This window comes from Lactuca serriola, chromosome 4 (assembly GCF_051521515.1).
Source record: "Lactuca serriola cultivar US96UC23 chromosome 4, Lser_US96UC23_V15, whole genome shotgun sequence".
Lineage (NCBI taxonomy): Eukaryota > Viridiplantae > Streptophyta > Magnoliopsida > Asterales > Asteraceae > Lactuca > Lactuca serriola.
The window spans coordinates 334,214,641-334,228,492 of record NC_136411.1 but is presented as its reverse complement, the minus strand read 5'-3'; the positions used below and the strand labels follow the sequence as shown (position 1 = coordinate 334,228,492).

At 37.1% G+C, this 13,852-nt stretch overlaps 1 protein-coding gene across 2 annotated transcripts; it reads right to left on the bottom strand.

Annotated features, from left to right (window-relative positions):
• Positions 1–8,518: 8,518 nt before the first annotated feature.
• Positions 8,519–10,630, bottom strand: LOC145097464 (transcription factor bHLH18-like). 2 transcript variants are annotated; one of them, XM_079035033.1, is made up of 5 exons: positions 10,579–10,629; positions 10,409–10,479; positions 9,871–10,299; positions 9,346–9,738; positions 8,519–8,981 (listed from the first exon to the last, which is right to left on the bottom strand). In XM_079035033.1, exons 2-5 carry the CDS (start codon positions 10,439–10,441, stop codon positions 8,919–8,921), a joined length of 918 nt encoding a protein of 305 aa, XP_078891159.1. In that variant the 5' UTR covers positions 10,442–10,479; positions 10,579–10,629; the 3' UTR covers positions 8,519–8,918. The 2 variants fall into 2 exon arrangements, with proteins under 2 accessions (XP_078891159.1, XP_078891158.1); XM_079035032.1 differs by lacking the exon at positions 8,519–8,981 and having other exon boundaries at positions 8,990–9,738; positions 10,579–10,630.
• Between the last annotated feature and the right edge of the window lie 3,222 nt (positions 10,631–13,852).

Here is a 13,852-nt window from a genome sequence, read left to right as displayed (position 1 = left end):
GACGGTGTTAGCCTGGTTCCGAATGCCGTTGGTACCTTGACTCGTGAATCTCCTACCATTCGGAATTTCGGAGTAATGACTTGGTGTAGGCTTCCTGGTTGATAAAAATGTGACATCCCCATTTTCACGGCCAGAAAAGACCGATTTTGTTTATGCTTTATAAAAATCAGAGTTCTTCTTTTAATAAAAATGTTGCGGAATTTGTTCCCAGAAAAACACAATAAATACGTTATCAAAACATTTTCGAAGAAACGTATTTTATTTATGTTAAAACGTTTGGGATGTCATCGTCAATACAGAAACATAAGCATAAACAGAACTTACAATTATTTACACTAGTGATCTACATCTCTTTAAATCTCTCAGTGTAATGTCACTTCATATCAACACCTGTGATATAAAAAAACTGAGTGGGTCAGGTTGGGAAACCTGGTGAGCACATAGGGTTTTCAACCCACAATAATATAATTATTATTTTTAAACATCAAACAATCAACCCAATTACCCATTCCCATTATCCTCACATTACGTCCCTAAAACATCTAACACAAGGGACCTAGTCTAAGGACTATCATTGGGATGGACACTACTGCTAAGGGGATTCCTTGGCAATGAAAGTCCTAAAGGCAACCATGCTGAGGATGGAGTACATCTGGTGAGCACACAGTTCACACAGTTTGAATAAACACACAATTCGAATAAACACACAGTTCGAATAAACACCTACAGGTTGCGAGCCTGCTAGTGTTCCACTGGACTGTCTAGAATAGTCCGTGGTCGTCATCTATACTCCGCTAGATGACTAGATCATCAAGAACAGCTATAACGAGGCCTCTCATTATTTTATTTTGTCACACAACAACTATTACATCTACCCATGTTTTACCTAACACATTTTGTAGATATAAAATACATATACAGTTTAAATCATTGAAAACATGTATAAAACGTTCATCCAACATAGATAGCAAGTATACAAATAATATACACACACAACACGTAATTTATATAAAATACATCATATCTATGTGTAACCTGAAAGTAACTATGCACTCACTTGAAAGGTGATGACTCAGCACTCGGACAACGCTTCGATACTCCCAAAACAGTTTTCCTTTGATAAAACCTAGTATCGATACCACTAGGGTTTAGTCTAACGATAACCACGACAAATTAATTGTCTGACTATTATTATTATTATTATTATTATTATTATTATTATTATTATTATTATTATTATTATTATTATTATTATATAAGCTATAATAACACTCAATATAACTCATAATAATAGCCCAAATAATTATTTTAAGGACCTAATAACATTCCTATAATTATTTGAAAGCTATATTAAAAATTGCGTAAGCGTAGCACACTTACAACGAATTTTATCGAAAACCGAAACTTAATTGGAGCAGCGTTTCGAAAACGAAAGACTCCTTTTTCTCGGGACTCCGGGAGCCTCGGGGCTTCCTTAGGGTGCTAGGGGGTTTTACCTAGGGTTTAGGGGGTTAAAATGGGCTAGAGAGAGAAAGTAATTTAGAGAGAGAGTGAGTTTTGGTCTGAAAATGAGGGCTGCCTTCGGACCCCTTTTATAGGCTCGAAGCTCGGACATTACGCTGGGCGTACCGAGGAGCTACGCTGGGCGTAGTCTCGGATATGGTTGCCAGCTCGCACCAGCTGGCTCGCACTCGGACTCGGAAGCGATAAGAGCGAAGGTACGCAGGGCGTAAGCGAGAGGTGGCATGTCGCAATCCGAAGCGACTTATGAGACCATCATCGGACGGTTGTGGTGCTGCCACGTCATCGATTTAGCAACAGACTTCGCAATTTAGAGTTACATCTTCAAAAATTCGTAACTTTCGCGTACGACCTCTGTTTTCGATGTTCTTTATATGTACGAAAACCTTGTGACATATTCTACAACTTGGTTAAGATTATTTATTCTAAATAATCTTTTGTCGAAAAGTCGGTTTCGACCCCTATTGCCTCTAAATTGACTAGCCCGGATCTACGGGCGTTACAAAAAATCCCCTCCGAGCTCTGTCTAATATTTAAACCAAGGAAAAAAAATAAATAGGACCAATTGAGGTCATCTCAAATTTAGTCTCCATCAACTTTCAGAATTCAACAGTCAATCTAGGATTGCTTGATCCAAAAATAATATCATTAACATAGATTTGGACGATCAACAGATGGTCACCATCTATCTTACGAGAGAAAGTTGGGTCGACCTGTAACAACCCGATATTTCAAGTAATGTAACAGTTTAGGTCAACTATTGTAACTAGTTTTTAAGTAATAAAGAGAAATTATTTGAATATTATATGCATTTAATTATTTTTAAAGATTTAATAAAAATGATCATCAAAAAATAAACTTGATTAGGAAGAATAAAGTGGTAGAGATTGTTATAGGGATTCTGAAAATATAAAGAATACCGAAATCCGAGTTATAACGAAAAAGTGATGACCTATCGCAGTTCTGCGACAAAATCGACAAAACGCTGAGTAGCATAAAAAGTGAGTTTGCAATAATTTGCTTTTTAGCCTCAGATATCTAAATAAAAGTCATAAAATACGTTAAACCGTGAAAATAAATAAAAAGAACATCCAAATCTGACTTCATGTGAAGAAGTTATGATTTTTCTAAGATTCAACATAGCAGTACACAGCCCGAAATATGAAATAAAGATCGAGCAATTTTTAGCTGACACAACCTAAACGAGAATCAAAGATCTCGTCAATAGTAGTACAACGATAAAAAGACAGACAATAACGGAAGTCAGATGAAGAGGTTATGAATTTTTTATGGACTTTTCCTGTCCCGGCCTGTTAAAAATATAACTTTAAAAATAAAGTCAAAATTTGTCGATGGAGTCTAAATGAAAGTTGTAGAGCATGGTCTCACCTACGCGTGGATATAAAGAACGTCATAAACGGAGCTCGTATGCGAAAGATATGAATTTTTGAGGTTTGGAAAATAGAAGTATGCCCCGCATACAAGAGTACGCCCAGTGTACTTGGAAGCTATGCCTCAAATTGACCACGCCGCCTCTTTCTTCGCATTCAACACGTGTCTCGTACAATCAACATGTCCGAAACCAGGTAGACACTATGCCCCGTGTACGAAAAGATTACGCCCAACGTAATAGCACTAGCCTCGACGCGTATCTTGAAGCCTCGCCACGACCGAAACTCGGAACCCGATAAGATATACGCCCAACATACCGAGGATCAGACCCCTCCTATAAATAGGATGTGAGGCCTCTGGGTTTTGTTTACAAATTTCAAAACCTCTCTTTTCTTAAACACTCATTTAAGCCTCTCTAAACCCTACGAAGTCCTGGGAACCTCCCTACCACCTGAAGCAAGCTCCGAAGCCCCAAAGTCCTCAATCTTTTAGCTGAAACTCTGCGCACGTGAAGCCGACTTTTCATCAAAAGCTCTCAATTTCATCAAGTAAACTCCTTCCCAGAAACGAAACGCGGACCGAATCACCACCTATCAAGTAAGCTCATACCCCTACATTTTCATGTCTTTTCCTACGTTTTACGGAGGGGGGGGGGGGGTATACCAGTAACACAGGGAAACTTGTGTTAAACTACAAATCATTGTTTTCTTACAGTTTATATAACTATTACGTGAAAACATTTTCATACAGAATAGCTTATGACACAACAATTATCAATTCAAATGAAACATACATTGTAAATTATAATAGGTATAGTCTAGGTTACATTCTCATTATTGTACCCTTTCAGGGCAAAGAAACAATTATATAAAAATACGATTATTTTTATATTATAAACGTAACAAAAGGAGCAACAATTTATGTATGAATATTTTGAATAACAAAACACGTATACCGTTGGAAATTTGTGAGACATCGTCTTCGTTATACCTACGAAGGTATAACCAGAGTCTCCTCCTAAAGACCATGATACTTGTGTATAGATCTATACGGAATTGATGACCCCACACCCTGGCTGTTAACTACAGCACGGCCGACAGGTTATGGGTGACAAATATCAAACATAACGACGCTTGAAGAACGTCGTGGCAGGAAAATCATTTGTTATCACGGTTATGAAAACTCACATGATAAACGGAAATACTTTATGTTTACGTGAAATTAATATTTATATATTTTATGTAATTATTCAGCGCTTCAAATTGTTTTATCTTCGAATAAAACTATATGTTATGGAATTAAGTATGACATATATACTTATACTTTTCAGTATTGGTATACACAAACAAGTTTACAAATTAGCTTTAAGGAAAATATAGGATTTTTCGGGAAAAGATACGATTACTACAAATAAACAGCTTACAACTCAGTTTTATAGAAAATATTAGATTTTCTGGAAACAACTGTGATTTAATCTCATTTTATGGCATATATTTTCATATAAATGTTTATGAACTCACCAACTTAAATGTTGACACTTTTTTATTCAAATAACTTGTATTCTTAGGAGACTGGTAAAACAGGTACAACCATGAACTTTTGAAGATGGAGTACTATTGACTCATGTCTTTTAACTATTGTTTATACATTTTGGTGTTAAAACACAATGTTTTGAATATATATATGTAAACATTTATATTTTATAATTGCATGGTTGTTGTTACATTGATTACTATTATGCAATTGTTGTGATACTATACATGACGTCCTCCACCCCCAAATGTTTCCGTCGTTCAGGTTTGGGGGTGTGACAGATTGGTATCATAGCATTGTTTATAGTGAACTCAGTATATCAATTCATAAAAGATATACAACTATAAATACAATGGGGACGAAGTGCTCTGACTACAAGTATACTTTTAAAATATAAGTATTATACTAACACTCACACATACAAAAATAGTATCACAGTAATAACTATATAAACGTATTTGGATTTTGGACACTGCAGTTAAACCTGGATAGTTATGTAATCATATCTGGGATAAATATAGCCTGATCAACTATATTTATTTGAGATATGATCAACATGTGTTTGAGAGTGATGGTAGTGTTGCGACAAGTCTAAAACATTCCAAACTCTACTCATACAGAAGAACTCTAGAACAGAACACAAATTTAAAATACTATAGGAGTATTTTGTAATATTATAAGAACTACATTATTTCTATGCATCTTAGGTTTTAATTTCTCGTATAGACTTTATGGCTGGATATCCTCCACCTGGAGATCCCTACTTCCCTGATCAAGGGAATTATGGATGGATAGAAGAAGATCCAGAAGAAATAGTAGAAAAGGAAGAGGAACCAATGAAGGAAGAAGAGGAAGAAGAAGAAGAAGATTCTGATGGCAGTGACACAACACCTGAAGTTTATAACCCCCCACCAACCGTTCAACACACCGCAATAGGACAAGATTTTCAAGGACCAACACCAGCATGGGCCGCATACTTGCACCACTGGAGTCGACAACAACGACAACGCCCTCCTTATGGGATTGAAAAAGGGTTTTTTGACCTCTTTGAAGGAGGTTCAGCCGACAGGGCTCTCCCTATCATAGCACACCGCATTGCTCGCCAAACTTATCATGCGCGATTTTAATAAACCGAATCCTTGAAGTAAATGCAACTGCCCATATTAACATTGCTGATATTCGTCGTCTAGATGAAGTTCATGACAAAACCCGAACTCACACCGAAGTACTACAAGGACAAGTGGATGCTACCGAAGATGAATTAAGAATACTAAGGGAGCATCAGATTGCCCTGGAAAGGCGTTTAATAGAAACAGAACACCAGGGAGCAGAGTCCAGTGTTCGGTGTAGTACTCGCCACAAGTAGTATTTATACTACTTCTAATTTTGATATAATCTAGGACTTCAGATATATATGTTAATACTAATCTTATCTATGTAAAACCGAACCTTGTTAGTAGACTTCTATACTAATCAGGGAAATGAAATGTATCAAGTTTTATTTAAACTTTGATGTACTTTAGACCAGTAACAAGGTCAAAATTTCCAACAACATTATGTATCAATATACATCTAAGTAGAGATGGATGATAAGAAAGTAATTAATACCTCATGGAAATATCATGAATTTCCAGGAGATGAAGCATAAAAGAAGTCTTCATCTTTAGAAGGAAATATCCATACTTTGAAGCACCGAAAATCACTACACCACTACTTAGATCATCACCATATCTACAATTATGGAAAAGACACTTAAGAATACACTTTAAAGGGTCTTGGAGGCTGAAAACTAGGGTTTAGTGGCTTCAAAGTGAAGTGATTCCTAGATTTTAGGGTTTAACTTCTTTAAATACATGATAACTTTCATTCTAGGCCTCTAAAGTGAGAAAATGACCCCATGACCCGTATACATGATCAAGAATCATTTTCTTGAACTTTGCCAACCCCCCCCCCCCCCCCCCCCCCCCCCGAAGTTAACTTTAACCAAGCTAAAAGGTAGTTTTAACATGTAAACATAACAAAAACTACCCTAAATGATGGAAACAAAAATCCGGGTCGTTACAATCATCCCCTCCTTAAGAGGTTTCCATCCTAGCATCAAGAATTGGAATGGATAGGCGAAGATAACATGCCCTCATGTTATCCTTAAGCTCCCTAGTCTTGTAACCTCTAGGTTTGTTATTACACGAGACTTTCACGAGATTCACCGTCTACATAAGTGGCTAATTGGTTTCACGTTCCAAGATTGCCTCGGGTACCTCCATTAATCATTTCGACTCGTCAAACCGCAACTCATCCAAAGTTAGTATGTTGCGCTCCTCGGCTAAACGCTTTTATAGGTAACAAATATGGAAAATAATATAGATTCCCTCTAGCTCTAGCGGTAACTCCAACTTGTACACTTGATCACAGACACACTACAATAGAACAAGCGGACCAATGTAATGAGGTCCTAATTGGCCTCGCTTGCCGAAGGGAATAATTCCTTTCCGTGGTGAGACTTTCGGCATTACTTTCTCGGCCACCTCAAAGGTCATTTTTAGTGCTTCTAAGATAAATACTTATTTTTTCCTTTCACATGCCACACACAAGCGATCACAAACTATCTTTACTTTATCATCAATAATTAGTATAATCTCTAAGCTCGCAAACTGTTTCTCCCTAGATCCAACCAACATGTAGGAGAATGACATATCCTCCCATAGAGTTCAGTGGAGCACTTGGAACTTAATGAAGCACTTGGGATTCATGGAGCATATGATAAATGAATGGATCATTTGAGAAGATAATGGATCTCCTCACAAATGAATGGATCTCATAATAAAGGATATTATATGCCAAAGTGACATCAGACGCCATCAAGTGACTTGATATGTCACTAAGTGACATGATATGACACCAATTGACTTGATAAGACACCAAGTGAGTTAATATTCCACCAAGGGACATGATATGCCACCAAGTGACTTGATGTGCCACCAAGTGACTTGATATGCGACTAAGTGACATGATATGCCACTGAGTGACAGGATATGATACCAAGTGAGATGATACACCATTCATGAGGAGGATGTAGAATTATGGAGAGGATGCACCAACTTGGTGTCTAGATGCGTCGTTTGAGAAGATAGGGTGCTAACCTTGAAGATGATGTGCCAACCTAGGAGAGGATGCACCATTTACATGCCTGATGCACCATCTTGATACAAGGATGTGCCATTTGTTTCCTTGACATGACAAGGTATCCCTTGATGAGCTGTATGGTATGACATCCTTTATGATGCTCAAGATTTTCCAAGGGTGCCATGACGTTGAAGATGTTCAAGGAATACACCTTGATGCGCAAACATGATGGATGAAACACCACTAGTGTTCATGATGTGTAACTATGGCTCATGATGCTCCATTATGTGTGTTGTTGATGCTAATGGGTTATATGACATGGATGAATGTTCCAGAAGATGCCGGCTGGCGGATGTGATTGGTTGACACCTTTTATTGGCCTATGGGCCAATAGTCTTGAACCATTAGAGTCTTAGGTCTGACTTCTCAAGAATAAATAGAGATGCATGTTAAGTCATGTGTCTTTTCTTTGTCTCCTTAGTGAGTAGGACGAATCTATGTTGGTTGTACTTGTAATCTCTATTTAAGAAATATGTGAATTAGGAATACTCCTCTCCTACCCATGGACATAGTTCAGCTTGACCGAACCATGAAAATATTATGTCTTTGTGTGCTTTAGGTTTTGTGTGTTATCGAAATTACTTCCTAACAAGAGTCATTAGAACTTTGCAAGTGACATCAGATTTGTTATGACTCTTGAAAATATCATCTGTTTCCCTAACATGTGGTATCCGAGTTATGGTTGGTGTTCTGTTGATTGAAGATGACATCTCACAAATTCGAATTTGGAGCATTTCATTGGTTCGAATGATTTCACTTTGTGGAAGATGAAGATGAAGGCACTTCTGGCTCTTCTTTCCATAAGGTAAAATTACATTAATTTAATTAGCATTTTGTCATGTAAATACACTTTGTTAATTAAGTGAATAAAACCGAAAGAAACAACACGAATCATGTGCAATATTCATTAGCCTTTCACAAGAAACATACATCATCAAATTCAAGTAAAACAAGGAGAATGAGCTGGCGATTTCATTTGCATATGATCACAAAGGTATATTGATGAACGTGTTCAACCACGCAAAAAAACTTACAAATCCTGTTGTGGAACACTCATGAAAACATTCCATCTAACAAAAAGAGGAGGAAATAATCCACGAAAAGCATCCTACAGTTCGAGTTACAAGCTCCTCTACTACTTCTGGAGTACTCGAAAAAAACCCAAATATGGGATGAGAATGTTCTCAAATTTCCTCCTTCTGAACTATGATATGGAAACAGAAAAATGACTATATAACGATCTTCAAGTACATGGAAATATTGAACTACTAATTGTGTTTCATCAATGTTCATATAACTTGCTGTAGGTTCTTTACAAGTTCTGCTGTTGTCATACAAAAGTCATCCTTAATCTGCACAAATAAAAGAAAACGGAACTTCTTTTTAGATGCATACAAATATTACTTTCCAATCAATTGTGTACAAAAACATGATACAGAAATATACAAAACGTCAAATATATAACTTTCAGAATTTTTGGGGTTTAATTCTATAGGAGATATATCAAAATTTTTATATCATATTATATTTCTTTACATGTTGTAGTCGTATAACATCCAAATGGTTTGTTAGCCTCCCAAATCATCACATAAACTTCCGCAACATGTAATCACCACACTCCAATACATTAATTTGAATGATTAAATATTAGATATGGGGACTAATTTCACTATTGTTATCATTAATCGTGATTAGGGTTTCAGAATTCATGTATACCTGAGCAACAATATTGATTAGAAGTGTGGTCTTCGCAAAAGGCATCGCACTGCTACTGATGATCGACAATCCGAGGTTTTGCATCTGGGTTAATGCTTTCATCAAGGAAGAAAAGTTTTTCTGACACTGAATCTTTACAAGCACACTGCTTCCTGACATCCGAACTTCAATCTCAGGTGACAATTTGGAAAGATGAGTATTGTCTTCAGAGTTCGTTTCATCAGATGAGTAGTATTCATCATCACTAGTACTAAGCCTAGACCTCCTTATGGAAATAACAGATTCTTGAACATTCTTTCTCTTTGTTCCTGATAATCCCTCAAGTTCCTTCACCCGATCTTGAAGTTCTTTTATGTAACTAGATGCATCTTCAAGCACAGAAGCCTTGTCCATCTACAAAAGTTGAAACAACACTTACTTCATCGCTATTTTCTTAATGATTTATATGTTTTGAGTGTGTTAACAAGTACTTAAGACAAATAAGCACTCATCTTAAGAGTTTTATCGTAAAAAAGAAACAAGTACCTTCTTAAGCTTAGGGATGAGGGAAGATAAGGAAATAAAGTGTCGATTTAACTTTTCTCTTCTCTTCCTCTCTGCCAAAACATGATCTTGTGCCTGAATCGGATTCCTTGCCATTATTGGAACCTTTGTGGCGCCAACAGCATCATATCCAAGTGAATCATTAATCTGGAGCATCTCGTTTTTAGGTTTTAGATCTCCAAAAGATATGGTGAAAGTGTTGGAAGAGGGAAGAGTTGTAGCAATAAGGGGTTGTGGGGTTGGAGATTGTTTCGGAATTACACTGCATCTTTTCTGAAAAGATTGGTCGATAGTTGTCATGTTTTCTGTATTGCATTCTGAGGAAAATGAATCAACACTGAAGTTATCAATAATAGTGTCATAAAGTTGGCTTATCTCATCACCATTCATGAATCCTATCTCTTCCGTTTCCTGCAATAGAGATCCAAAATTCCATTAAAATAAGTTAATGTAGACTATATATATATTTTTTAGTGATAAGGGTTGAATATACGCAAAGCAATCTGAATGTCTTGCTTACCATTTCTGATAACCATACTGGTGACAAATCCATTAGTACATGCGATCTTAATATGTTCAACTCTAGGTAACCTGCAATAATATATACATCCAAAAGTTAATTTAAAAACGGATGATATAGAAGAAAATTTTCGTTAAAGTGAGAGTGATGAGATGGGATAATTTTTCTACCTTTCAATGAAGGAGAAGTCTGCTTATTGTCAATTCAATTGAGGATGAGAAGAAATTCCTTTGTTTTTATATTGTAGCTAGAAGACTTGTTTAAGGTTGTTTATTCAACCCAGGCATGTGCAAATGTAAACTCCGTGTCTCGATAAATGGTATTTCTTCTCACTCGCTTCCAGAAAACGTGCTTTTATTTATTTATTTATTTATTTATATACATATTTTAATCCCATGCTTAGATGTATGGTCAAAGTAAGCCAATAACACGCTATGGCCTTATGGGCGATCACCTATTTGAGTCATATATGGAAAACGGGAGTGAGTAGGTATTCTTTTGCTTTTGCTTCAAAAGTTTATTGCGTCGTTATAAACCTCTCCGAAAGATCAGGAAGAAGATTATCTTTCATAAAGGGAGGCGCAAGCAATTGATTATGTCAATTGACTTTTGAACAACATAACAGAAAATATATGAATATATTCAGGTCTTCTTATATCTAGAACATAGTTGCTATATAATTAGTTTCACATATAACTAAAATACATATTATATAACACGTTGAAGGAATCCTTCCGTCCTTATGTTCATCGTTTTTCTATGTCTTTATCTACTTGATAGTTTGAATTATGTGTTTATTTATTTCGTGACTTGGTATTTACATATCTCTTTTGGTATAATTAATGAATTAAGTCTTTGACTCTTAAATTCCACATGGTAGCATGTGGATTAGTTAGGATGAATAATCTCCCATGCCTTCCATTTGTGGCATCTCGAACCTGTGGTTAATCAAGGAATTCATGGGCAGGTTGGGGTGGGGGAGGGGAGACTAGAGATTTTAGGGGTGGAGGCGGGGCCGGGGGAATAGGAAAATTTTGAGGTGGGGGAGGTGGATGCAACCACCATCCCGTTTGCCCCCTTTAACATCCCTACACTCACATAATCCATATATACATACAAAGATAATAGAAATGAGCCTATCTACACAAATGTAATGGGCTAACTAAAATGAGCTAATATACATAATACAAGATACACTAATACATCCCTACATTTTGAGGGGTAGTAGACGAAAGAACACTCAAACTGGATCTAGTTTTGAAGCCGAAAGGTCTCAGTAACAACATTAGTAATAGCTTGGTATTCAGCTTCTGCAGTTGGTATGGAAACTGTGGCTTGGCGTTTTGGAGGACCATGAGACAATGTTGTCGCCAAGATATACACAATAACCCCTATTGAACAACGTGAGACATGACATCTCTCTAATCTTCGTTTGAGTAGGCAATGTCACCAGTGGTGGAAGACGAGTGAATATGTAGGACGAAGTCAATGGTGCCTCGTGTGTATCTAGGGATGCGCTTGAGAGCGTGAAGTGTGGCTCTCGGGGGTCGTGCATGTATAGATAGATTTACTGAACAACAAAAGAGATGTTCGGGCGAGTGAATGTGAGGTATTGAAGGTTGCACAAAAGGTTGTGGTAAAGAGTCGTGTTAGCAGCAAGAGGACCATCATGAGATAGTTTCGTTTGAGACTTAACTGGGGCGTGATAGGGTTGCACGTTGCCATGTGAGCATGATATAATAATTTCAATGCATATTTCCGCTGAGAAAGAAAAACAGCCGATCCTCTTTGGGTGGCTCAAATAGAGAGAAAGTATGAAAGGTGCCTTAAGTTACTCATGGCAAACTTAGTAGGCATCATGTAAATGCTGCTCTGATGGAAATCGGATGAGGAGTTTGTCAATATAATGTTATCAATGTACAATAACAAATAAGCAATTTCATCCTCTATCTTGAAAATGAAAAGGGATGAATCAATTTTGCTATAAGCAAAGCCGATTCTGGAGATGTACTATGTGAATCAGTGAAACCAAGCTTGAGAGCCCTGATCAAGACCATAAAGAGACTTCTGAAGGTTGTAGACATAATCTTGATTAGTGGATTATCGAAATCCTAGGGGATAATGCATGTACAAAGTCTCGTGAAGAAAAGCAGTCTGATTGGTAGTTGTCGGTTTAACAATCTGAATAAACGTCTCATCACAATCGATGTTGGGACGTTGGCTCTTCCCATTGGCAGCGAGGCGAGCTTTGTATGTGTCAATATTGCCAACATTATTAAAATTTTTCTTAAAAAAGCCTCGCTAGCTCTTTAAGGCCATAGACTAACATTTGGGCATTGGTGATTCAGTGGTAACATGAAGATTAAGGTGATGAATGAGTTTGTAGATACCAAGGAGAGATCTAGTGACCGTTGGGTAAGTGGAATCCGTAAGAATTTAAACGGGAGGTGTAACATCTCAAAAATGAACACACATTGAAACTTTTCAAAACAACCAATTTACTAAAAATAAGTGTTTACATAGCCATTGCTTCCAAAAGATTATTCAAAATCAGAGTATCCTAAGATTAACAATATAAAACCAAGAATATGTACCATCACGCCTTCGCCTTGCCATGATCCTCAGAAGTACTTGAAACCACAACTAAAAACTGTAAGCCAAAGCTTAGTGAGTTTCCCTAAAATACCACTACACAACATACAATCAAATAGATAATGGGTCGACAACCTCATGGTTGGATTACCCTGACCCACAACCCTACGGTTGGTATGCCCAATACATAACAGTTCCATATTCTCCTGGTTGGATTACCCCGTCCCACAACCTTTAGGTTGGAATGCCCAGTATAGTCTCAACCTCAACATACTATGCCGACATGTACATAACAATTAACATAAAATCAACAACTGATAATCATATAACCAGTTGAAAGTCTAGCAGGAAGATCCACAAATTACTAATGTATAGCAACATCCTAGTTACCAAGATACATAACCAATAGGAGCCGAAATTGATGCCTTCGACCCATAAGAATAGTGAGGAAAAATCGCCTCACATTCTGAAGAATAGCTGAACAAGATACTGCCCCAAATACCTGCTCTACATGTCACATAATCAACAGATAGAGACCAAGGCTTAACTATAGCTCAAATACTCACAATACCCTTAAGTTGAAAGTGTCAAAATCAACAAGTCAACCCAGCCGAGTCAACACATACGAGTCAACTCAACCGATTCGACTCAGGCTTCGTACATGGGGCGTATGACTTCTCCGAGGCATCGAGGCCAGATCTATGTACGCGCAGCGTACCCTTCGGTACACCCAACGTATGCAACCGTCCCCTTCTTAACCTATTAATAGCTTATTTCTCCGACTTAACACGCTCAATTGTAGATCCAAGGCTAAAATACCATCAAGAGTCATATAGTTTCCAACTTTATGAC